The sequence below is a fragment of the Pimephales promelas genome, chromosome 17, assembly GCF_988280905.1.
Source record: "Pimephales promelas chromosome 17, fPimPro1.hap1.1, whole genome shotgun sequence".
In the NCBI taxonomy this organism is placed as follows: Eukaryota; Metazoa; Chordata; class Actinopteri; order Cypriniformes; family Leuciscidae; genus Pimephales; species Pimephales promelas.
Window position 1 is genome coordinate 3,932,220 of NC_142785.1, and position 25,029 is coordinate 3,957,248.

Genomic DNA, 25,029 nt, shown 5'->3' on the forward strand with positions numbered 1-25,029 from the left:
TCAGTCTGTCGAAGTTGGAGTAAAAACATGAACACACTGGAAACCGACTAGTAGAAAATTCATATGTAACTCTAGAGCTTTCTGTAATTTCCTAGAGCTTTTGACATCTAAGAGGTTATCATAAATTTAAGAATATCCTGTAAGTTTCAGAACTGAAAACGTCCTTGTTAGTCCAGTAAAAGCTTTTATTGACACCAGGCTCAGCAAACGACTCGTTTTTCAAAGTGACGTCAAAGAGGATAAAACACCACCCCCGCAGAAGAAGATCAACGCCTACTTCAACACGGCCGGTTTAGCCCCGCCCACCGATTCGCGCATTACACGCATAGCTAAATAACATAGATCCTACCTCGTGATGACAAACCGGATCGAGCTACCGACAGAGAATGTCTAATTGAAGAGAATTGGCACTGGCTGGTTACTTCCGGGTTCTGGTCTGGCTGCAGTAACACGTCTCTGTCCATGCGGGGGCGCTCGCGGTCGAGTGCAGAATGAATGGGAGTCAATGGGGTTTCACCCCCATAAATCCACTTTTCTCAGGATGTAATTTTTTTTCAAGTAATTTGAAAGTTGCATTCAAAAGGGAGGGCTAAGATAATACACTCAGCTGAAAATTGCATTTTTAAATTCACTTATCTGTTCTAAAAATCCGTTCAAAATTGTGATGCCGTCACACAATACCAGAATGTTAGCGTGTTCCGGCCAACAACGACCTAACCTGTAAGACATCGAAAGGACATAAGTACTTGTTCATTCGACTTTTGGCCTATAATCTATACTGAACTTGCGTAATCAACAATAAAATCTATGTTAATTTAACGACAAGCAGGTGAAAGAGACACTTTTAGCCGTTTAGCCCCATAGACTCCCATTCATTCTGCGCTCGCCCGCGATCACCTCCAGTGGAATTCTAATGGAACTGCAACCAAGGTGATACACAATGGGGCTAATAGGAAGTGCCAAGGCTCTCCGTTAGACGGGCTCTGCTACTGAGCAATAAACATGCCGTTTACAAAATATTGTGCAGCGCCTGTTTGTGGAAGAAGACAGTCACTGCATAAGCGAGTGAGTTGAAACTCATTATAATATGCAAAACTGTTCTCCACTCACAGCAGTGGGCGTTTACTTCCAAGTCTTCAGTGCGAGACGCCCATAAAAACCGAGTGTTTTTCAGCTAGGCTCAAAACTAGGGTAGAAAATAGCCTATTACTTATTCATTGTGATGTTTTTGAATGCAAAAACCAAGCGAACGTCATAAGTTGACCTCAGAAAGCAGTTTTAAAAAATTTAAAAAGCCAGTTCATGACCCCTTTAATACTGTAAAGATACATGTTTTTACACTTTACGCAAAATATACTGAATAAAGTGGTAAATAAATGTGACGTGACTGAAATGCCCAATTGCAGAGCAAAATGTGTTTGAAGCAGACAGTGTGTTTAGACTTTTGGAGACTTGAGAAGAGGTTTTGCCCTCTGTGTGTCAGTTTAAATAATTGTGCTGTGCATGTCGTGTTAGCAACTGGAAAAAACTGTGAAAGAAAAGCGTGTGAAGCACGTATTTACATTTTCATCTAAACGCCACTCTCATCAGTGGACGGCGTCGGGATCTTCTAACAGAATAATGCAGCAAAGCTATTTCAAACATCGTTTTACCCCTAAGCAAAGAACGAAAAAGAACAAAATGTACGTGAGTATATAAGGGGATTATCACTGTCATGGTGAGACACCCTCCGCTATAGAGGGAATGTTGCTGCAGTGCAGAGACGCATTCAAGTGTGAAAAAATCAATGAAAGGGAGAGAAGAGGAAGCTTTTTCCATTACAGGACAAAAATCAGGAGTAGAATGTGATCAGGATGTGTTTTCATAATATTCACCCTCATATACCTATCCCCGAGTTTATTTATCCTAAAGCTAGGTTATGTTTCAGTGTATTTATTGAGAGAAGAGCTATGTAGTATTCATCAAGTTGATCTAGGCTGCACAAAATGTTCCTCCTTATCTCTGAGTGTGTGTGTGTGTGTGTGTGTGTGTGTGTGTGTGTGTAGGAACAAAAGAGGCTTTAAATGAAGGTTAGTTTGACAAGACGTATCTCTACCCACCCACTTTATCAACCTTGGTTCAGGAAATATTTTTCTCAATCAAAACATTTCTAACAATTGCAACTTAAAATCAGCATATTAGAATGATGTAATGATGCTGAAAATTCAGCTTTACATCACAGGAATAAATAACATTTTAACATTTATATATTAGGATACTGATACTTGAAATTGTTTGCAAAATATTACTGCTTTTACTGTATTTTAATCAAATAAATGCAGCCTTGATGAGCACAAGAGCCTTCTTCCAAAAACATTAAAAGAAAATCTTAATTATTCATAACATTTAGGTGTCTATCTAGTTTATTCTAAAATATGTATATATTGAGCACTATCACCATGTGACCCATAAGAACAACATTTATTGAGTTCCACAACTCATCTCATCACTTATTATGACTGTACCTTGTTCTGGAAACACACTGGCAAATGTTTGGCATTGTGCTCTCATTCAAGAGCTGATAGTGTTACTATTTATAAAAGCAGCGGCAGAGACACATACTGCGAGAGAAACTGATAGTGACCGTCGGCACAAAGAGAGAGACTGAGACAGACTGAGAGGGAAAAGACCAAAATAAAGATTAACACAATATGGATATAAGCTTTCATGTCACAGTAAATGCTGTAAGTGATGGTTTTCCAGAGAACTAACAAACTGAGAAGAAGCAGTTTTAACCCCTTAGCTGTCACCCCCCTTTTTGAGAATGGGGGTTAAAACTATTCACACTTAAATGGTTAAAATTTTAAGAATGCTTTGGAATATATACCCAAGTTTGGTCTTGTTTTAAAGAAAACACTCAGCAGATTATTGCTGAAGTGAAAACACTTAAAAAAAAATTAAAGTATGAAAAAGTTACGGAAGTTTAAATTTACAGTAAATTAAATATACTTTACTATATATTTTTTATTTTATATAAAATATATATTTTACAAAATATTTTTTACTCTAAAAAAAAAAATCGAAGCCATAAATCTAACCAAGTTAAGTTCCAAATTTGAAGTTTATATCACAAAAATTAAAGTTCCCATGAGATTTTGTTTAAGCGTAGTACCAAAAACAGCCACCGGGTGCTATTGAATTCCATTGAATTTAGTTGTATACATTCTGCCTTAACAAATTAATACATTTCTGTCCAAATATCAATTTTGTCACAAAATTTGGAACCTTGAGACTCAGACCTTTCTGACAATATGTGTTTTGTCAAGATTAGAAAAGGTTTTGATCATAAATTATGAAATATAGTGATGCCAAACAGGGGAGGAGCCTGATAAAATAAGTACAGTTTCTATGGTAATGCAACGTTCAATTATAAAATGGTTTTCGCAGGATGAATTCTGAGTTTATAAGCTTTCAAATGATAGCTAATTTATGATAACTACTAAAATATGAGATATAATAAAAAGGCAATATAGAATAATATTATATTTTAGAGGATAATCTATATATATATATTATAATTTTTAGAGGATAACATTATACTATAATTTTTTTTTTTTATTGAAAAATACTAGATTATATATTTTATTAGGAACTTTTAGCATAAAAACAGAAATTTCAATGATTAAACGTGGGTGCATCGACTTTTTTTTGACAAAGGTCAGACCTCTTGTTATGATGCAGATTTTTTGAGGTGCACACTTGTCATAAATTCATCAATTACTCTTCCTACATAATTTGTAACAAAAAACAGGGGTAGAATATCTATTTAGAAGTCTTTCCAACGATATATAATTTGTCATAATTCGATTAGGATATCATAGAAATATAGTGAAGTAAAGTTAGGCATCCTGGTACAGTGACAGTTAAGGGGTTAAAGTCACATTCCTATTCAAGCCAATGAAGCATAAAGAACTAAAAAAAAACAAGTGTACTACAGTTTGAACATCATATCAACCTTATTCTGCTTCAAACAATGCGCGCTGCCATGACGACGACTCCGGTTGTCAACTTCCGGTTGGAATGAGTTTTTGCTATGCGTTTTAGATTGTGTCATCCCCACATCACTAAACTAAATCTACTAGAAAGAAATCTGTTTTTATTTCTTTAAGCTTTTGTCTGTAACAAAAGTTATGGTTATCTGAAGTCGGCTGATCGCTATGATTTTCAGAAATGGATTTTTGAGGAAAAAAAGGTTTAATTAACGGTCACGTCCTGCTAGCGGGACGACTGACGCTCCCTTTTTATTGCCTTTTTTTCATATCACATATTTTAGTAATCATTATAGATTCGAAAGCTTACTAACTCAAAATTCAACTTGTGAAAACCGTTTTGAAATTGGACGATTGAGAGGCGAGCAAGGACTTTTAAACGAGCTCTGTTGTTCTCTTGTGCTCCACATCACACCACACGATAACACTGGATAAAAATAAATAATAAAAACTTGTGGGCTGTTATAGTTCACCCAGGACTGGGCTTTATTCTGTTATGTGGTTTATTTTGATAGCTGAACTGTCTTTGTAGTGTTAAGAGAAGGAGAGCTACACGGGAGATATTGTTCGTCCCTTCGCCTGTGTGTTCTTAAAGAGAAACACAGTCTTTTCAGCTGGCCATTATAAATCGCTATTTTTTTGCACTCAACTAGTGAATTTTCCCAAGATATAATCAGAGATGATAAACAAGATGTTGTAGAATAATAATTTAATAAAACCCTAATTTTGACAAAAACTGACATTCAATTTATATTTATAGACCTTACTGAAAAAGTACCAGTGTGACATCCGATGGGTTTTCCCAGATCGCATCACATATTTACTTCTTACTTATTAAAACCAGGCGATTGGTTGATGAAACATTGATTGAAATTAAGATAAAATTAATAAAAAAACGAAATTCACTTTAAAAAAAGGCTTTGTCGTTTCTCTTTAAGATCTCTGTGAAAGTTGGAATCATTCTGTGATACTTTTGCGTCTTTTTTTAAAAAGCTTGATGCCGGTCGCTATTGACTGCCATTATATGCTCAAGCGCGAGCAGGACAAGGGCATACGGCATCAATACAACACCAGGGTGAGTAAATGATGACTTAATTTTGATTTTAGGGTGAACTGTCCCTTTAATATCCCCCACAGTGCTGCACTCTTAGAAGAAAAGGTTCTATATAGAACCTTAAAAGGTTCTGCAGCGCTACATATTTGGAACCCCTAAAAGGTTCTAAACACTCTTAAAAAAGGGTTCCTCTGGATTCTATATAGAACCCTGGGGTTCCATACTTGGCCAATAGAACCTTTTACCAAAAAAATGGTTCTATATAGAACCATTTTGGAGTTCCATATATGAAGTGGGGGATGGAACCATTTCTGGTTCTAAATAGAACCATTTCTTCTAAGAGTGTGGACTCAATAACTTCCTGTTCTTGTACAGTGCTGTCGTAAGAAAGCACACTCTTTAAGTGTAGATGGTTAGTTCTGACATTTCCTTTTTCGAGGCTTGCAAGGAGGTCAGGACTGCACATTTAGCCATCTCTTCAGAACAAGCAGCAACTTACGTGATGTTCACAAAAAACGAATGATGCACACAACCCTAGGGTTCACAATTTGCATTAAATATAGGTGATTTAAAAAGACCAACGAAAGGTAACAGACGTCATGAAGCACAGATTCATGCTTCTTGGTTCATGGGATGAATGTTCCCAGCTGGAGATTTTGTGTTATTGTCTTTGACCTGTTCTTGTGAATGAACCCCTTATCATTACGGGACAATCTCTCTGACCATCATTAGACTTTACAGTTATTAATATAATTGCTGCAATCCCTTAAATGGGGTCAAAGAGTCTCATTGCAGGTAAGCAGTCTCTTCTCAATTATTAATTATGATTTTAATCAAATGTACACTAAAGATTGAGAGATTTATTTCTACTTCGTCAGATTAAATACTTATTGTGACTTGTATAAAACCCAATTCATCCAGATGTTACCACTTTACTGTGTAGTGGTTATACACAATCTGAGACCACTAGTGAAAATTCTTTGATTAAGACAAATATATGAAGAAATACTGCCAAAATGTTGATTTTTTTCCCCAATGGGGGATCAAATAGAGTAAGAACAGTTGTCTTATTCATTCTATCTTGCTTACATTATTTAGTCAGGGAAAAACTGCTGCTTTTTGCCAGTCTGTTTGGTCTTTTTTTCCATTCAGATTTATTGATTTCTGGGTATGGGTGTTTTCATTAGCCAGAATGACTCAATGTTTTCCTCAAGCTGAGAATAAGACATGAAAGCACAATGAAGTGATAGTTAGATAGCTGGCAGTGTTGTTTATTCTGAGGAAAACGGTTTGGAAACAGACTAGACTCTTTCTTTGTTCTCTGTTTGAAGGTTGTGCTCTGATACTCTTACTTTTCTCCCCAAAATCATGAAAATGCTGAGTTTTCAGTTGACTGGAAACACAAAATGCACTCCTCTCGCTTGTTCAGACCCCTTCAACACCGAGACCAATCAAGTTGGGAACATCATGTAAGTCCAAATGAGTCATTCTTATGGAAATGTTCTGTTACAAAGATTAGTTGTTTCATCAAAGTACCAAATTACAACTGCAGGTTTTGAATGTTCATGTTCTTGGTTGCCTACAGTACTGTAGATGTCTGATACCTAAGATGGTTACACTTTATTCCACTTTAGACAATCCACTAACTAATGGCGCTTTTCCACTACACAGTACCAGCTCGACTCGACTCGGCTCGCCTTTGTTTGGTTTTCCGCTGTCTAAAACTTGTACCTGTACCTGCTTTTGGGTACTTTTTTTGTATCACCTCCGGTGAGGTTCTGAGTGAGCTAAGGCGAGCTGAGCCGGTACTAAAATGTGACGTGAAAACAATGCCGACTGCTGATTGGTCAGAGAGAATCGTCACTATTCTTCGCGTCGTCACTGAACGGGCCAGATGGAGTATCCAGAATATCGCCATTTTTAAATAGTTTGGCAAGAGATAGTTACTAAACTTACTCCTATTATTATGGCAACTCGGAAGAATACGCCGTGGTCAAACGAGGAGGTGCAGACTTTCCTTTGTTTGGTTGCCAATGAGAGGATCCAGCGAAAGCTTTATGGGGCAACGAGGAACGAAAGGCGTCGCTATGACAACCGGGTACTATTTGTGGCGGTGATGTCTGCAATGGAAAAGCGGCAAAAGGCGAGCCGAGTCGAGTCCAGCCGAGCTGGTACTGGTAATGGAAAAGAGTCAAAAGGTGTGTCGAGTCGAGTTCAGTCGAGCTGGTACTGGTAATGGAAAAGAGTCAAAAGGTGTGTCGAGTCGAGTTCAGTCGAGCTGGTACTGGTAATGGAAAAGAGTCAAAAGGTGTGTCGAGTCGAGTTCAGTCGAGCTGGTACTGGTAATGGAAAAGAGTCAAAAGGCGAGCCGAGTCGAGTCCAGCCGAGCTGGTACTGGTAATAGAAAAGCGGCAAAAGGCGAGCCGAGTCGAGTCCAGTCGACCTGGTACTGGTAATGGAAAAGAGTCAAAAGGCGAGTCGAGTCCAGTCGAGCTGGTACTGGTAATGGAAAAGTGCCAAAAGGCGAGCCGAGTCCAGTCGAGCTGGTACTGGTAATGGAAAAGTGCCAAAAGGCGAGCCGAGTCCAGTCGACCTGGTACTGGTAATGGAAAAGTGCCAAAAGGCGAGCCGAGTCCAGTCGAGCTGGTACTGGTAATGGAAAAGTGCCAAAAGGCGAGCCGAGTCCAGTCGAGCTGGTACTGGTAATGGAAAAGTGCCAAAAGGCGAGCCGAGTCCAGTCGAGCTGGTACTGGTAATGGAAAAGTGCCAAAAGGCGAGCCGAGTCCAGTCGAGCTGGTACTGGTAATGGAAAAGTGCCAAAAGGCGAGCCGAGTCCAGTCGACCTGGTACTGCTAATGGAAAAGAGTCAAAAGGCGAGCCGAGTCGAGTCCAGTCGAGCTGGTACTGGTAATGGAAAAGCGGCAAAAGGCGAGCCGAGCCGAGTCCAGTCGAGCTGGTACTGGTAATGGAAAAGTGGCAAAAGGCAAGCCGAGTCCAGTCGAGCTGGTACTGGTAATGGAAAAGTGCCAAAAGGCGAGCCGAGTCCAGTCGAGCTGGTACTGGTAATGGAAAAGTGCCAAAAGGCGAGCCGAGTCCAGTCGACCTGGTACTGCTAATGGAAAAGAGTCAAAAGGCGAGCCGAGTCGAGTCCAGTCGAGCTGGTACTGGTAATGGAAAAGCGGCAAAAGGCGAGCCGAGCCGAGTCCAGTCGAGCTCGTACTGGTAATGGAAAAGAGTCAAAAGGCGAGCCGAGTCGAGTCCAGTCGAGCTGGTACTGGTAATGGAAAAGCGGCAAAAGGCGAGCCGAGTCGAGTCCAGTCGAGCTGGTACTGGTAATGGAAAAGCGGCAAAAGGCGAGCCGAGTCGAGTCCAGTCGAGCTGATACTGGTAATGGAAAAGCGGCAAAAGGCGAGCCGAGTCGAGTCCAGTTGAGCTGGTACTGGTAATGGAAAAGCGGCAAAAGGCGAGCCGAGTCCAGTCGAGCTGGTACTGGTAATGGAAAAGCGGCAAAAGGCGAGCCGAGTCCAGTCGAGCTGGTACTGGTAATGGAAAAGTGCCAAAAGGCGAGTCGAGTCCAGTCAAGCTGGTACTGGTAATGGAAAAGTGCCAAAAGGCGAGCCGAGTCCAGTCGAGCTGGTACTGGTAATGGAAAAGTGCCAAAAGGCGAGCCGAGTCCAGTCGAGCTGGTACTGGTAATGGAAAAGTGCCAAAAGGCGAGACGAGTCGAGTTCAGTCGAGCTGGTACTGGTAATGGAAAAGAGTCAAAAGGTGAGCCGAGTCCAGTCGAGCTGGTACTGGTAATGGAAAAGCGGCAAAAGGCGAGCCAAGTCCAGTCGAGCACATTTTACACTAACACATTTTAGCGCTAGATCTCTTATTTAAAGGTGCTCTAAGCAATGTCGGGTGATGTGAGTTCTTGTAGACGTTTAAAGTATTTTCAAACAAAACGGAGGCTAGATAGACCCTCCCTCCTCCTTATCTGCACTGACCCCCCAGACTCCACCCCCAGGGCCTTCTTGTCAGTTATTGGCTGGAACAGCTGCTGCAGTTTGTTTTTGTTGCCATTTGTGGAGCATGGGTTGTCTGCATAGACCGCATTTTTTTACAGTGTGTTTACGGGACAGGCAGCTAGCGGATAGTGAGGAGATGTTCGCTGTATGTGACAAAAAATGTTTGGGCCTAAAAAACGTGTGACATCGCTTAGAGCACCTTTAATGAAATAAATGCACACTATGCAAGATTTGTACTTTAATAAAAGAGACGCTCTGCGTGAGTGGTATTTATTTACAACAGTAACGTTAAATACAAGTACTCCACAGCGACTCTAGGGGGTGCTGTTTGACAAAAAACAGAATTCCTGCATAGTGTGCCTTTAAGTAGACCGTCTCCTATTACTGATTGCAAGTTGACATGTAGTTGCAAAGTTACTTATAGTTAGAAGAATGTCTAAAGTGGACTATGAAAATAAAGTGTAACCCAAAACTCCCAACAATAACAAAGAATAAAGATAACATACGGTAAGATATTTGTCATCATTTTTGGGCTGACGTCAAAGACTTGTATCAGTGAACTCTATGTCTAGAGTTGTGTACATTCAGCAAATCTTGGATGCATCAATAAGGGTTTAGTGTAATAAGGCAAGTCGCATATAGATGTAGGTCAAATTTTTGTAGCAGTAATTATCAAAGTACACATAAAGATTAACTTAAGTGGGTCAAAACAACATTTTAATTTTAATTTCAACTGCATTTAATATCAACTTGCACTTAATATAAATGTAAACTTTGTTTAACTGTAAATAACATTTAACAATACATTTATTTCGCACTTACGTATATCTAAGTTTTGAAATGGTTAATAAGTTGGTTTTCCTGAAAATAAAAATTAATCCACACACCCTTATAACCTCATTTAATACACTCTAAAAATGCTGGGTTGTTTTAACCCAATATGGACAAACCCAGCCATTGGGTTACATTTTTAAATTACAGTACATTTTTAACCCAATGGCTGGGTTTGTCCGTATTTTACCCCAAATTTTTAGGAAATTTAAATCATTACTCATTATATTTTTGTGCATATTCAAACTTTCCAAACAACTCCAACATTTTTGGGCAAACTATCATTTTAATAATGTTTCAGATCAAATTTATCACAAGTTAGGAAAGTGTTAAATGCATTTCTTGTGCCATAATTGTACTGCATCATCAGTAAGCGATGCTCTGCAAACATAACACACTTATGTACTATTTGCGTTTTTTTCTCTAGAAACAGCTGTAATCTCCCTATATCAGTCGGCACAGAACGTGTCCCGTCACACATGAACGTAGTGTACAGCAGCTCTGCGTGACGGGCACGGGTGTTTTAACATCACCGCAGACCTCCGCCTGTTTTTACACCGAGAGGGAATATATTTGTCCAGCAGGCAGATGCTGATAAGATTTTGAAAGACCCCTTTTCTTGCACAGCTGATATAAACTCAAGCTGAAAACGTCAGATAAACAGCAGCCCCTCGTCAGTAAAAATAAAAGAGTACATATATTGCTTGACGTGCTCCCGTGGATGTCATTAACATGTTAAGACAGGGCATTTTAACAGAAAAATCATACTTTGATTAAAAAAATGGTAACCCTTAAGTTTAGGGTCCAATTCTCACTATTAAGTTGCTTACACTGAAAAAAATGATATGCTTTATCTAATCAATAAAATTGTGGCAACATATTACAAGCAATATTATTAATTAAATTGTACAAATAAGAATTAATTAGTATATTAATTTGATTAACTATTACTCAATTCTAATTTGTTCAATTTAATAAATAATATTGCTTGTAATCTGTTGCCACAATTTTATTGATTAGATAAAGCATATTCATTTTTACAGTGTATGAGCATGATGTTGGCTGTTTATTAGTACTTATAAAGCACATATTAATGCATTATTCTGCATGACAATATTCTACATCCCTTAATCGCCTAATACCTATACTTAATAACTACCTTTATAACTATTAATCAGCAGTAATTAGTTTATTGAGGCAAAAGTGGCAGTTTATAGAATTATCTAGTGTGACCAAAAATATTATTAAATATTATTTCAGTAGTTAATTATTATATACTGTGTAATACAGGACTATTTAAAAAAACAAACAAACAAACAAACAATATTTTCATGTTTTTTTTCTCTCGAAATATGGACAACTAATTATAGAAACTAGAAAGTTGTTCAAATTCAGTTCAAGTCTCCTCATAGCTTTATGCCACCTCTACTTTTAGTTTCAGGTCAGAGTCAATGCATTTACTAGCTGCAACCAGATTCTCCTGGTAAGAGAAAATGCTTGCTTGTAATTCATAGACATTGCAGTAGATTCACCAACATACAATCAAAGAGGTTAAAAAAGGTTAAAATATGTGTCAAAACCATATCAGATAATTGAAATTCAATGCAGTCGGCAGCCGGAGGCGACAATGTTCTGCTATGCAAACTCTTTATGAGTATGACTGCATGCATGATGAGAAATTATTGATTATGAATGGAGTTCAATTACATGCATTCTTTAACCCTAATAAAATGGTTGATCTGCAACCATATTGTCTATTTAAAACCTGTTTACTGCAGTAGATTCAAGATTAAAGTAATGATTCAGGTTTAATACAAGTTAAGCATTTGTGGAAAAACGACACCTTAGTATACTTTTAAAAAGAGCATTACTTAAGTGTGAATGTAATGTTTTTGAACACTTAATTGCATGTTATTTACGAATAAATAAATAAATAAATGGTATGTACAAGCATTTATGATAAACTACATTTTAATGTTATTTCTATTGAAACTTTAAATGTAAAAGTTTAAAAATCAAATTCACATTAAACATAAGTGTACTACTTCTTTAAATTGTTACTAAATATTTTTTATTAGACATTATTACATTATTACTTTTAAGACTTGAAATACACTAGTGCACATTCAATTTAATTAAGCCTGCTTCTTTTTCAAAGGTCGTAGTTTCATGCAGTGTGAAGCAACAGATTAGTAACACATCACAGTGAATGTACAGTCGAGTTAAGCAAAGGAAAATCCCACAGCGGAGTCTCTGAATATCTGCTGTCATCTATTCTCTAAACCCTAGCACTGCGGTTTTACAGACACACATAATGTTTTATTGCATTACCCAGCAAAGCTTTAGACCCACAGGAAGTGAATGGCCAAGGTCCAAGCGCTGGGTAACTGGCTGACTGGAAATGTACAGAGATCCAGACAGGAGAAAGAGATGTGAAGACACAAACTCTAGGCTTGGAAATGAATGCAAATTTTAGATTTATCTCTCAGAAATAGAGAAACACCATAAAAATTACTTTTTTTCCTTGGAATAAAAGAGCAAAATGTTCTTATACTTGTCCATAGGCACTAACAGTAATGGCATTCATATGTTCACATGAGCACTGAATGCTTTGATGTGAATGTGAATTGTCCTCTTGGCCATAGTCTTGAATGATTACTTTAATGCTACTTGGCAAGCTCTAAAAGGAACGCGGTTGTCAGGTAACTATGAGTTCCTGAATCCACAACACTGTCATGATGTTCATATTTCATGTGTTGTAATCATCATATTGTGAGTGCCAATATATGCAAAATGATATTACGTTGCTTCCTGCACATGAATGGCGCTAAAAGCACGCTCAGGTTAATCCGAAACAGATTAGATGAATCTGGCAACGTTTTATTACATTGGTTGTTGTATTGTGGCAGTTCAGAAATGAAACGTCTACTGGCTCTGGTCAAGCTAAACCTGTAAACGATAGTGTTGAAGGGTACATATCATGCTTTAAATTAAATCATACATTTTTACATATAAATCATACATTTGTGGACTAAATAAAGCGAAACTGCAATGCTTAGGTCTGAATTCCTCATTATTATAGCTCCACAGGCCCCTTTTCTACCCTTTTTCTGATGTGCGTCTTTTGGAGCGGTCTCTTTAAATAAAAAGGAGATGTGTCATACCCCGCCCGCTCTCTAGGTTGCTGAGTTCAACTCCACCCCGTTCGGCCATTTTTGTAGTTTGATTAGAGATATATACGATTATATAGTGTCACGGAAAATTTTTATTCACACGTTAACAAAATGTCAACAACGGAAGACTTGTCCATCAAGCCTTACATATTCGAGCCAGAGCGAGCGAGTTGAAAAAGACGACGACGAACCTGCAGAACAACATCTTCGTATGGATGTATTGCAGTGGTATGTAACTGTATTGTGTTGTAAGTGAAAGTTGATTATTTCTCTTGTTAAAACAAGCACACTAACAAGATAAAGGACTACGGTCTAAAAATCTGTATATGATACGTTTAGAAAAGCATCAGAAAACACAGCAGCTAAATGACCATTGATGAAACTCAAGAACAATAATACTGCAGACGCGTAACGCTACAAAACAAAAACAAAGAAAGACAAAGGTACTGCTAAACCATGACCACCATGTGTATTAAGAAAGTAAAGTACTTTATTTTTATTAACGATATTTACAGCTAATCGAAATGCTCTGTTCATCGTCTCCAAAGATAGAAGGAGTTTACCGCTCATTCAGACGAAGTCGATCGACAAACCCTTCTTTATACTGGCGGAGGTTGTTGAAGTTTGAATCCTTGAAGTGCTTCAGGTCACTACATCCAACAACCGAACATTTTGACTTGCCCTCTCGTAACTTCTGCATCATTGAGCTTGGACTACAAAATCGGAGCGAGAAATAATAATGGCGGATTGATCGGAAGTGTTGGGCCGGTAGTCGATGTCCTTATTTGTCAGTTTCGCTGCAAATACTGCGACGTAATTGTTCAAAAAACGTCATAGAGAACAGAAAAATCTGAACAGGTTGAAAAATATGACCAAAACATAATATAAAGATATAAACGAAGCACCTGAAGAGAATAATTTCAACTTTTCTGTACTTATAAGACTCCAAATATACAATAAAATGCATTTAAATTTTTTTTTAAAAAAGTGGATTTAGCATGATATGTACCCTTAAATAAAAGCAAATGTGTTTACTGAAGTAGACATGGCATTTTAGCTGCTTCTACAAGTCTTTTATCGTGACTCGTGCTTCATAGGTCTCATAACCAAACGCTCTGCATCGCAAGTACCATGCTGTACCAGGTGAACGTCCGAGCAATATACAATGTCAGAAAAGCTAGATCTGGAGCTAGATATGTGATGAAAACATCCAAATATATTACTTTACAAATCATGGACTATCATGCCTATCAAAAGTGTGATATTCTTTCATTTGAGAGCCACATTTCTAGTAAAACCGCATTCTTCCATCTTACATTCCATATCTTTCCATATCTAAATTACGACATATGCTTTCAATGAAAAATGCGGAACAGTTAGTTCATGCGTTCATGACCTCAAGGCTAGATTATTGTAATGCTCTACTGGGTGGTTGCCCCACATGCATAATAAACAAACTACAGCTGGTCCAAAGCGCAGCAGCTCGAGTTCTTACTAGAACCAGGAAGAAAGGCAATATTAGTCCGGTTCTGGTCCTATTAAACATTGTATAAATTTTAAAATATTGCTGATCACTTACAAAGCACTAAATGGTTTAGCTTCGCAGTACTTGAGCGAGCTCTTAACGCATTATAGTCCTTCACGTTTATTATCAGCTGGTATCGTGTGTCTTTTCTGCAAAAAATAAGTATTGGAAATATTACAGTATCAACATGCATCGAAAAGTCAATATTTTTGACAACACTGCATTGGACTTTTATTATTCCAGATGCCTTTATAAAAGACTACAATTGAAAAAAAAATAAAAATAAATATATATATATATATATATATATATATATTAATTATAAAATTAAATGTATTATTTAAAATATTTGTTAATAATGCTGTGCAACATGATAAAAGTGTTCTGTGGTCATTACATAGTACTGTGCAAGAAATGTATTAACCAATAATTTTGCCCATCATGTAATCATGATTTGTGTGAAAAGGAACAAAAGTTGTTAATGTTTTATTGCCACTAATGTTCAATTCAGCTGGAAATAAACTGCATTTTTGAATATGCTGAGAATGCAATATTATTAATTACTGAGAATGCAATATTATTCATGAGCCACAATTGCCGTGGTTCAATCCCTAGCCTAAAGCTCGCGTTGATCCCTTTACTGTAGTTGATATTCAGGTTTATTGTCATTATATATTATCATAACTAAAACTAAACCATTACAACATTTTCAATACTTCAGAAAACAAAACAAGGTCCTGTCTCCAAAGTACTAAAATAACTACTAAATACACTTCTTTTTCAAATAAAACTAAAAACAAAAACTTTTTAAGAAAAAATAATACAAAGTATAAACAAAATTATTCAAACTTTACCTAAAAATTGAAATGAAAACAAAAACTACTTGACTCTTATGACAAACTGCTTGTAATCTTCCTAATTCTAAATCTTCCTAATCTTCCTAAAACAAAAGGATTAAATTAATAACCTGCAGTGAAAACCACTACACTTTTAAAAATAAAGGTTCTTTATTTGCTATCGATGGTTTCATGAAGAACCTTAAACATCAATGGAACATTCCATTGTTCCATTGTGCAAAAGGTTCAAAAAGGTTCTTTAGAATTTTAAAAAGTTCTTCACGCTATAAAAAACGGTTCTTTTAAGAACTGTTCACTGAAAGGTTCTTTGGGGAACCAAAAATGGTTATTCTATGGCATTGATGCATAAACATGTTGTTTGTGTATCATGGATACTGTCTGCAGAACCAAACGAGGAGAATTGATCTGGAAAGTCATCATAGGTTTGTGTGTGTGGCCATGCACAAGGTCAGACCACCGGCTGCTATCGGTCAGCTCAAGATGATAGAGTCAAATGCATTATTAAGTGATTTAAAAGAGAAATCTGCAAAAGCAACAGTTGCTCACTAATTACTGAGTCAAAATGAGACAAAATCCCAATCAATCCCTAGCCTGAAGTTCAATCAATCCCTAGCCTGAAGCTCACTTTGATCCCCATAGTTGCTATTCAGGTTTATTATCATTAACTAAAACTAAAACCAAAAAAATATTTTCAATATATATATATATTTAAAAAAAAACATTAAAGTTAGGTTGTTGTGGTACTAAAATAACAACTAAATAAACAATCAAATAAAATAAAACAAAAAACAAAAAATTCAGACTAAAACTTTTCATAAATAATAATACAAAAGGCATGTTGATATTATAGCAATTAAAGATTTTTTTCACCCAAAAATGTCATAATTCACTCACCCTCATGTCAAACCCATATGGTCATTATTAACGACGTATCATGTATACAAAATTATCAGTTTATATTGACTTCACACAAAATTTGCATGAGATATGGACTATTTTTATCATGCTTTTTTTTTTTTTTACTTAACAGGCCCTTTATTTGTGGCTGTTGTATTGAAAAAGAGAAGCGTGAACATTCTTCAAAACATCTCCTTTTGTGCTCAATGGAAGAATGAAAATCATACAGGTTTGAAATGACACTGAAAAAATAGGTTGGCTAAATAATGACATAATTTCATTTTTTAAAAGAACTAATCCTTTAAAGATCACTTCTGTGTCACAAACCCAAAGCTCCTGTTTAGTTCAAGCTGATATTACAGCAATTCCCTCAGAATACTAGCAATGTGACCTTCAGGCATTGGGAGCATTTTGAGAGTTTCAAGTTATCAGCATGTCCTGAGTCACACCTGATACATCAATCCCAGCGCCGGGTTTAATAGAGGCGTGATCCTGGCCTCACTTTCCCCTGAGAAACCCCCATCATCACAGGACGACATGATGCTAGAAAGAAACAGGTGCAAAGAATCCTCCTCATGTGCACATTTAACTGTGTTTACACTTCTGAATAACTCTGCCAACTCAGCCCTGTTCCACTCGTATCAGTCCTATCAAAACAAAACATGTTTTCCAAAAGCCAGCATAGTATTATTAAAATGGATCCAAACCATTAAAGGGATAGTTTCCATATGTCGTTCTAAACTTCGAATCTTCGAAACACAAGTTTCTATTTGTCCATTTTTTTAAGTCAATGAATTTTCAAGCTTCAAAAAAAGATATAGCATCACTCCTATAAAATTTTACTTCAGTTCAGTTTGATTAAAAACAGCAACAATTTAACAAATGTCTTCCTTTGAAATTTCTCTGCATTTTAAAAATATATGATCTAAATTATTATCTTAAAAATACTGCATTCAAAAAAATATCAAAACTTGCCCTTATGAAATAATATTTTATATTATAATTATTTTAAAACATAATATAAAGTATATATATAAAGTATGTATATGAAGAGTTCAGATGCAAAAGCCTCTAAATGCCATTTGAAATTTTCTTCTAAAATGATGATTTTTATCAAGCTTGTATATTTAAGTTCAGTAATTTCACTTAAACGGCAATGAAGATTACCTATTAATTGTTATTTAAGTGAAATTACTGAACTTAAATATACAAGCTTGATAAAAATGGTCATTTTAGAAGAAAATTTCAAATGGCATTTAGAGGCTTTTGCATCTGAACTCTTCATTTATTTATATATATATATTTTTTTTTTTTCTATTTTTATTATTATTATTTAATTTTTAAATTAATTCTTCCAAAACCAAATAATCCATATTGGAGGCCAATGAGGTTCATTCTCGTGTTACGGAGCACGTTTGAGCTTCTGAAAGAGCCAATGAGGTTCTTTTCTATTTTTTATTATTATTTTTTTTTTAAATTTATTAATTCTTCCAATACCAAATAATCCATACTATGCAATCAACATTCATTTTACATGCAGCTCTGTATTCAGAATCATTTGTTCTTAAGGCATTTTAGGAAACATCTGAAAAGTTGATATTAAAAATAAAGCACAACAGAGATAATCAAAAGAGCAACCCGAAACAGTGATCCTCTGGAGGACTGTGAGGGAACGCGAGTACGTGTGTATGTGAGTCTGTGAGAGAACGTTTCTCTTAATGAACGCAGAGACGTGTGGAAGGCATGTGTTAAGTTAACACAGTTAAGTGTGGAAAGAGTGACCGCCTGCTGCCTGACTCTGACGCGCTTCATTGCTGCTGCTCGACAGAATGCTGATCAAGGTCAAAGAGAAACAGGAGAAAGTAGACAAACCTGGACAAGTGATTTCACAAATACCCCTACAGACAGAAAAAAATAAATATACGAGAGCATCTTGCTCAGTGGGACAGTTGTTGCACCTGGTCCTGAACCTGAACCTGAGCGAAGATCAGGGCTCCGGATGTATGAAAAATCACATCGATAATCTCCGTCAAGATATTGGTTTTAATTAACTTTTCAGGACAAACCTTCCACAAGCTGTGATAGGGCCTAGTATTCACTTCTGCAAAAGGAGAAATTCAACTTGATTTCCATTTGTTGGGGAGGGAAAAAACAAGTTTTAACATTTAACTGCCCAGTTAAAAACTACCCATAACTTCCCAAAAATCAGGGAAAAAATACTAATTTAAAGGGATAGTTCACACAAAAACTTCAATTCTGTCATTATTTACTCCTTCTCAAGTCGTTCCAAACCCTAAGACTTTCGTTCATCTTTGGAACACAAATGAAGATCTTTTAATCCAACAGATTTCTGTCCCTCCATTGACAGTCTGTGCAACTACCACTTTGACGCTTCAAAAAGAGATTGTAAAACTAATCCATATGAAGTGAGTGGTTTAGTACATTTTCTGAAGAGACTTGATCGCTTTATATTAGAGCCCGACCGATAAAGGATTTTGAAGGCCGATACCGATACAAATATTTTGGGGTTTTAAAATCCGATATTCCGATATATCGGCCGATTATTTATTTATTTATTTATTTATTTTTTATTAAATATTGTTGGATTTCACACACGTGTAAAAGAAAAGCTAACTTTTCTCCACAAGATACGTTTGATACTTTTTCTCTATGTCTAAATGTTCACTCCTCGCAAGTATAACTTACATTTTACAATACAGGGACTGTAACTAGAGATATGCTAGTTATAAATACGGTAATCATTACTTTATTTAGGCAGAAAAAGTTCATTGTGGTTTCCAAGCTCATTAATGTTAACGTTAGCGGTCTTCCACTGATGATTGTGGCATTAGCTAGCTTTGTGGTTAGCTAGTCTATGATGAGCCATAATTTAGCAATAGATAACGTCATACTGCAAATTGTAAAACATACATTTTCAATATAACAGGCCAAGGAGAGATGATTGAAGCGTGTTTCGTCCGTTTTTATTTTTTAAATATTCATTTATCGGCCATTATAACTGCCGATACCGATATTATGGAAAATGCCTAATATCGGCCGGCCGATATATCGGTATGGCTCTACTTTATATGATGAATAGATTGAATTTAAGCTTTTATTTACATATAAACATTCATCTACTCACACATCAGTTGTGGTAAATGGAAGCTCAAGCATGTTCGCTTGACGTGCGAGAACCAATGAGGTTCATTCTCGCATGTCAAGAAGGTTCTGTTGAGCTTCTGTTTATGTTCGCTGAACAATGTGAATAAAAGCCTAAATTAATCTGTTCATCATATAAAGTGATTGAGCTTTTTCAGAATAATGCATACTTTACTGTTCTTAATTCATGTTGACTAAAGTTAACAAATGGAACCTTCCAAGTTCCGACTGAGAAACTGAGCTCTTGCAATTTGTTAATTTGTTTTTATACTTAAAGGACTATAAATTTAATAAATAATTTATTTATTTACTGTACTGTTGATAATGTAATTTTCAATGCTTTATGGGATGAAGAGCAAATTCACAATTTTTGTTTTCCATATGTCAATGACGATTTGTTGCGAATCAAATGTTACAATGTTGCGATTAATCTCGGAGTGGATTGGTTTGGTTCGTGGCTCTTAATTTTAGATTTCTGTTCAGGACAAAAACACTCCACGCAAGGCAGCTAAAATAGTCCACATGCAGAAATCAATAGACGTGTAAGCCACACATCTGGAACATCAGCTCCATTTGCTTTAAATATAGTAAATTGTATGTGCATTAGGTCTAAAAATCATTAGCCTCGCCAACACCAATATATGACTGCAAACTGATGTCTAAACCGGCATGGATGGACTATCCCACATAACCAAAACATTGCCATACCTTTAAAGAAAGAGACCTTACCTGTAACTCGCACCATGCCACTTCCACTGTGGTCTCAGTGTCCAGCCCCTTGTAGACCGTCTTGAACGACCCTCTCCCAATTTCAATGTTGAACTTCAGATACCTTCCATCCGGTGAGGTGGCCACCGCTTTGGTCTCGATGTCCTCTTTCTCGTCCTGTTCCAGTCTGCTAACAAGTGGGCGTCGTGGAACCACATGCTCGACCTTGGACCCCTCATTGTCCGAATCTGAACTGGCCGGGGTCAGAGGCGTCTGGACAGAGCTTCTCCAGTCCCCTGGAGCTGCTGGGTTGGCGTTGGGTGTAGAAGACTCTGGGCTGGAGACCAAAGATGGAGAACTTGGAGATGTTTTACCTTCCTCAGTTGTTCTCTCTGATAAAATGTTTTCAGAAGACCATGACAGCGCTTTGGAGAGTGTCTCAGTGTATATTTGCGGGTCAATATCCACACTGAGTTTATGAAGCACGTATGAGTTCCTCCTCGCGCTCAAGGAGTGCGTTCGCAGCCTTGGCACTCTAGGGAGACAGTCCTCCTCTAATTCAACAGGTAAACCTGGAAAACCACGTCCAGCGAACTCAACTTCGGCATGAGACATGATGAGGACCGTTCAAAGCATCACAAACTGGATGGAGAAAGACAAATAAACAAGCGCGCGCGTTAAAAGCACAGCATCAAGTTATGACGGTTGCGCCTTTTCTTCACTTTTACAAGAAAATATGACAAATATAACAGCAAATTAGGCTATAAAAACAACAACGACGACATAAAATATTTAAAGTTCTTCATATTTAATATGTAACGTCCACACAACGCGCTAGTGAACTTAGATTTACCTTTAGCGCAGTCTGAAATCACCTCAGAATTTTAATAGCTCATTACACTCGAGTCTCTCCACACACGCGCGCGGTCGCTTCGCATTCTGCAGAGGCGCGCGTGCCCTACAGCTCTTCACAGTGCGCGAGCGGCTGACTCCGCCCCCTTCACCTGAGTGAGTGAGTCCCGCAGAGCGTTGGGTTTCACTGCAGGCTTGAGTAAAGTAAGTGCCTAGATCTATCTGTGCCATCAGAACGTGTCGGTTCGTTTGCGATGTCCGATCCGTTCTTTTGAGTGATTTTGACTATATGGGGCATGATTAAATCGCTTGAACCGGATCACGTGGGGGGTCAATTATTAGAGGCCACCCAGATATGATCGTCGCAGGTCTATGTTCTCATATAAAGATCTATAAAACGACATTACAATTTCTCAAGCCTTGCTTAACAAACTCATCTTTTTATAATTCATGTGTATTTATTTTATCATATAAATTGACAATCGAGAAATCAATAGGGGACATTTGAGAGTTTATTAAATTACCATTAAAGTTGCCCTTGACTTTCATAGTTATTCATACACACTCATATACATATCGCATTTAGATATGAGCTGAAAGCCACACACCCCACTGAGTCTGGGTGGCCTATTTTAGGCTTTTTCTCATGCTGGATTTAGGACACGATTATTAAAGAATTATTCTGCCCCCAAAATACAATTAATAATAGCTTAATATATTTAAAAAGGGCTCAACTTGTCATGTTTTTGTCTGAATTATTTTGGTCACCTAATTAAAGCAACATTCCACATCTAAAAAAAAAAACACTAAAAATGTTTTGCTAAAATTAAGTAGCTCCAAAACATAACATTTTTGTTTCATGACCCTAATAATGATTTTGATTCACAATGTCTACAACAGAAGAATGGGCCAAATTAAAACAGAAATGTCACAGAGCTTCATATCCAAAACCAACAAAGCACACCAATAGCAATACATCGTATGTTGTTTATCTATAGACACAATCATGAGAAAAAAAACCTTCTGCAAACCATAGTAAACATCTGCTCTAAAGACACTAGATTGTATTTATGAACTCTGGCCCATCTAAACTGGAACAGGTCTGAGGGACAGCTCACATTCAGCACAATTTCAAGCGGTGCCAGAAACCTCTACCAACCATATAAAGCATCATTCATACCTGAGGATATCATTTACTCAGAGCACAGAACATTATGTGAAACTTCCCTCCTGTACTTCGACATATCCGTGCAGCATGTTATTCAACGCACACTATCATGTTCAACACATTACTATTGTATATTCCATACCATAGGCTACAGTGGTTGCAAAATGTATGCCTATTTGATTAATTCAAATTAAAAATGTATTATAATTGCATGATGTGTGGTCAACACGAAACTGTCCCTCAGGGAGGATTAATAAACGTTTGTTGCATAATTTTGTAAAGCGATGTTCAGCAGAGGACGCTGTTTCATGATCCTTTGGCACGCACGTGAGCGCCACCTGTCTCTCTTTCACTCTCACTGACTGTCACAAGTAAAAACAGGTCATTGAATTTAAAAAATATATGTAAATTTATAAATTATCTGGATTGCATAATAATATTCCAAAAAAAAAAATACTGTAATGAGATTATAACACTTTTTTTAAAATACTCATAATCAGAATTTAACCATATTTATTTTTCACAAAACAGCAGTAAAATATTCAGAATTCATTGATTCTCCTTAAATCTTATTTTTTATCATTTAAATGTCCTGTTTTATGGAGCTGTATGCAGACCGGCCACTGGTCAGGCAACTATACGTACATGGAAAACTGAAAGGCCGCACAGCAAAAACAAATCAAATATTTTCTCTCTTTTTTTTTTTTTTTTTGCTAATTTTTTAGTTTGATTTATTTGAAAATGAATTATTTTAATTTAACTTAAAGGTGCATTGCGCAACTTTTCATGTTAAAAATAGCCGTTTTCTAACCCATACATGCTTAAACAATCGCCTGATGGGCTGAATGAGCCCTTCTTTGATCACTGCGATCGCCTCTATAACCCTGTACAGTGAAATATATAAGAGGGATTCGGGCTCGAATCTGAGACTGGGCGTGACGTCATGCGCGTTCACGCTCGCCTGGCTATGTCTGGCAGGTTCGTGTTCGCCGCCGTTCTCCGTATCAGAGAAGACAACTCGAGCGACACAACTCTAGTCAGCTTTCCACAAAAGTAGACGATGGATTCAAAGGGGCTGTTTACACCTGGTCACTTCATGTGTCTTCTGTGATCGGATAGCTATTCGATCGTGAAAAGACCAGGGTGTAAATGCCCTCCGAAACGCATTCGAGACGGATTTGAATTCGATCGCTCAAACCACTTGAGGACGTGGTCTGGGCCGCATTCCAGACGAAACTGGACAAGTGTAAATGCATCTGGTTGTTGAAACCAAGCTATATGTCATGATATTTTAGTCATATATGACGACGCGCATCACCTGAGCAGCTGAGCTGAGCCCCTTCATCAAGCGCCGCAATCTATCGCAAATCAAAGTGAAAGTAAGTCGCAGACGCTTAACACTACCATCTTCATTAAAAGTAAAGAAATGAAATGATCTTACCAGTTCTGTTGCCGATCTCTCTTATTGCTGTCTTTGCTGATTTTGAAATTAGCCGATGATTAATAAAATCCAGCTCATATCTGTTGCTTTCGGTGACGTGCACTTCATTAAATCTGTATATGGCGCGGAAAGAGACCGGCTTGTAGCTCATTACAAACCCCAACGCAAACTCCACGTGAGACAGAAAATAAAACTTCTGTCTGTCCAGTGCCATGCGTCGGAATAAGACGAGAGTCAACATCGGGAAGCTTTCAACAAACGGAGAGATCTCCGGTCGTCTCTATGGCTCAAACGGGTCATTACCTATACAAAGTGATAACTGAACGTGTTTCCATAATAATTCAATCATAAGTGGATACAGTAAGCACAGGGAGATAGATGGAAACAAAAACCGAAGTTTTCTACTACCCCCGTTTCCCCCTCTTACACAAGTGTGTAATTTACTCGAATGCCTTTCCTTTCATATATTTTAAATGACTTGCAGATTTATTACTGTATTACCTCATTATGACTGTAACAAAAGATGTGTGCCGCACAGTGTGCGGCTGATGCTCCTTAGTTATGAACAGTCTATGGTTATGAACAGCTCGTGCAAACGTGCGTATGTGTGTGTGTGTTCCTCCATGAACGCGCACAGCTCTGGTTGCAGTTTCGCTTGTCGCCAGAGGGGGCGTAGTTCTGCAAAAACTTAGAGACTTGCGTTTAGCTCCTTTAACTATGATTTAATTAATTATTAGCCTTTCATACATTTATGAACCCCCTGTAGTTCCTCTCCAAACATAATGTAATGTTTAACATAATGCAATGTTTAATGCATTTTAAGTTGTCGATAAAAAAAAGAATAATTTTTCTGTCTATTGTCCAGTTTAAATCAATGTTATAAACAAGATAGGTCAAAAGTAATCAAAAGTAGTCAGATTACATTACCAACAATGTGTAATGGATTACATTTCAAGCTACAAATTTTATCATGCAACTCGTATTCTGTAATGGACTAAAATTTGTAAGTAATAAACTCTTGTCCTCTCTGACGGCATTGGGCGGGGCAACCTGTGACTCTCATGAGATCCACCAATAGCAAACCACAACCATTCAATCAATGTTTTAAGTTCGAGAAGCTGTTTCCCTTGGATATACGTCACAATTGTGATTACTAAACTTCAATTTCAAGCCACCAATCTGATACATTTTGTCCAACAATTATTAACCTTTTAAGTGTCACGGGCCCAAATCCAATACATTTAAAAAACAGTATTATCCTCTACTAAACCTAATCTAATCTTGACAAACTATATATCGTTTGAAAGCAAACAATCTCTAGTT

General features: G+C 37.2%; 1 protein-coding gene across 1 annotated transcript in view; it reads right to left on the reverse strand.

The window, feature by feature from the left end:
- Window positions 1-22,983, reverse strand: part of wnk4a (WNK lysine deficient protein kinase 4a) — an 82,534-nt gene extending 59,551 nt beyond the window's left edge. The window contains exons 1-2 of the mRNA XM_039657690.2: window positions 21,099-22,983; window positions 20,267-20,887 (exon numbers count right to left, since the gene is read on the reverse strand). Of these exons, the coding sequence (XP_039513624.2) occupies window positions 20,267-20,860 (594 nt within the window). The 5' untranslated portion in view covers window positions 20,861-20,887; window positions 21,099-22,983. The remainder of the gene's footprint in view (window positions 1-20,266; window positions 20,888-21,098) is intronic.
- Between the last annotated feature and the right edge of the window lie 2,046 nt (window positions 22,984-25,029).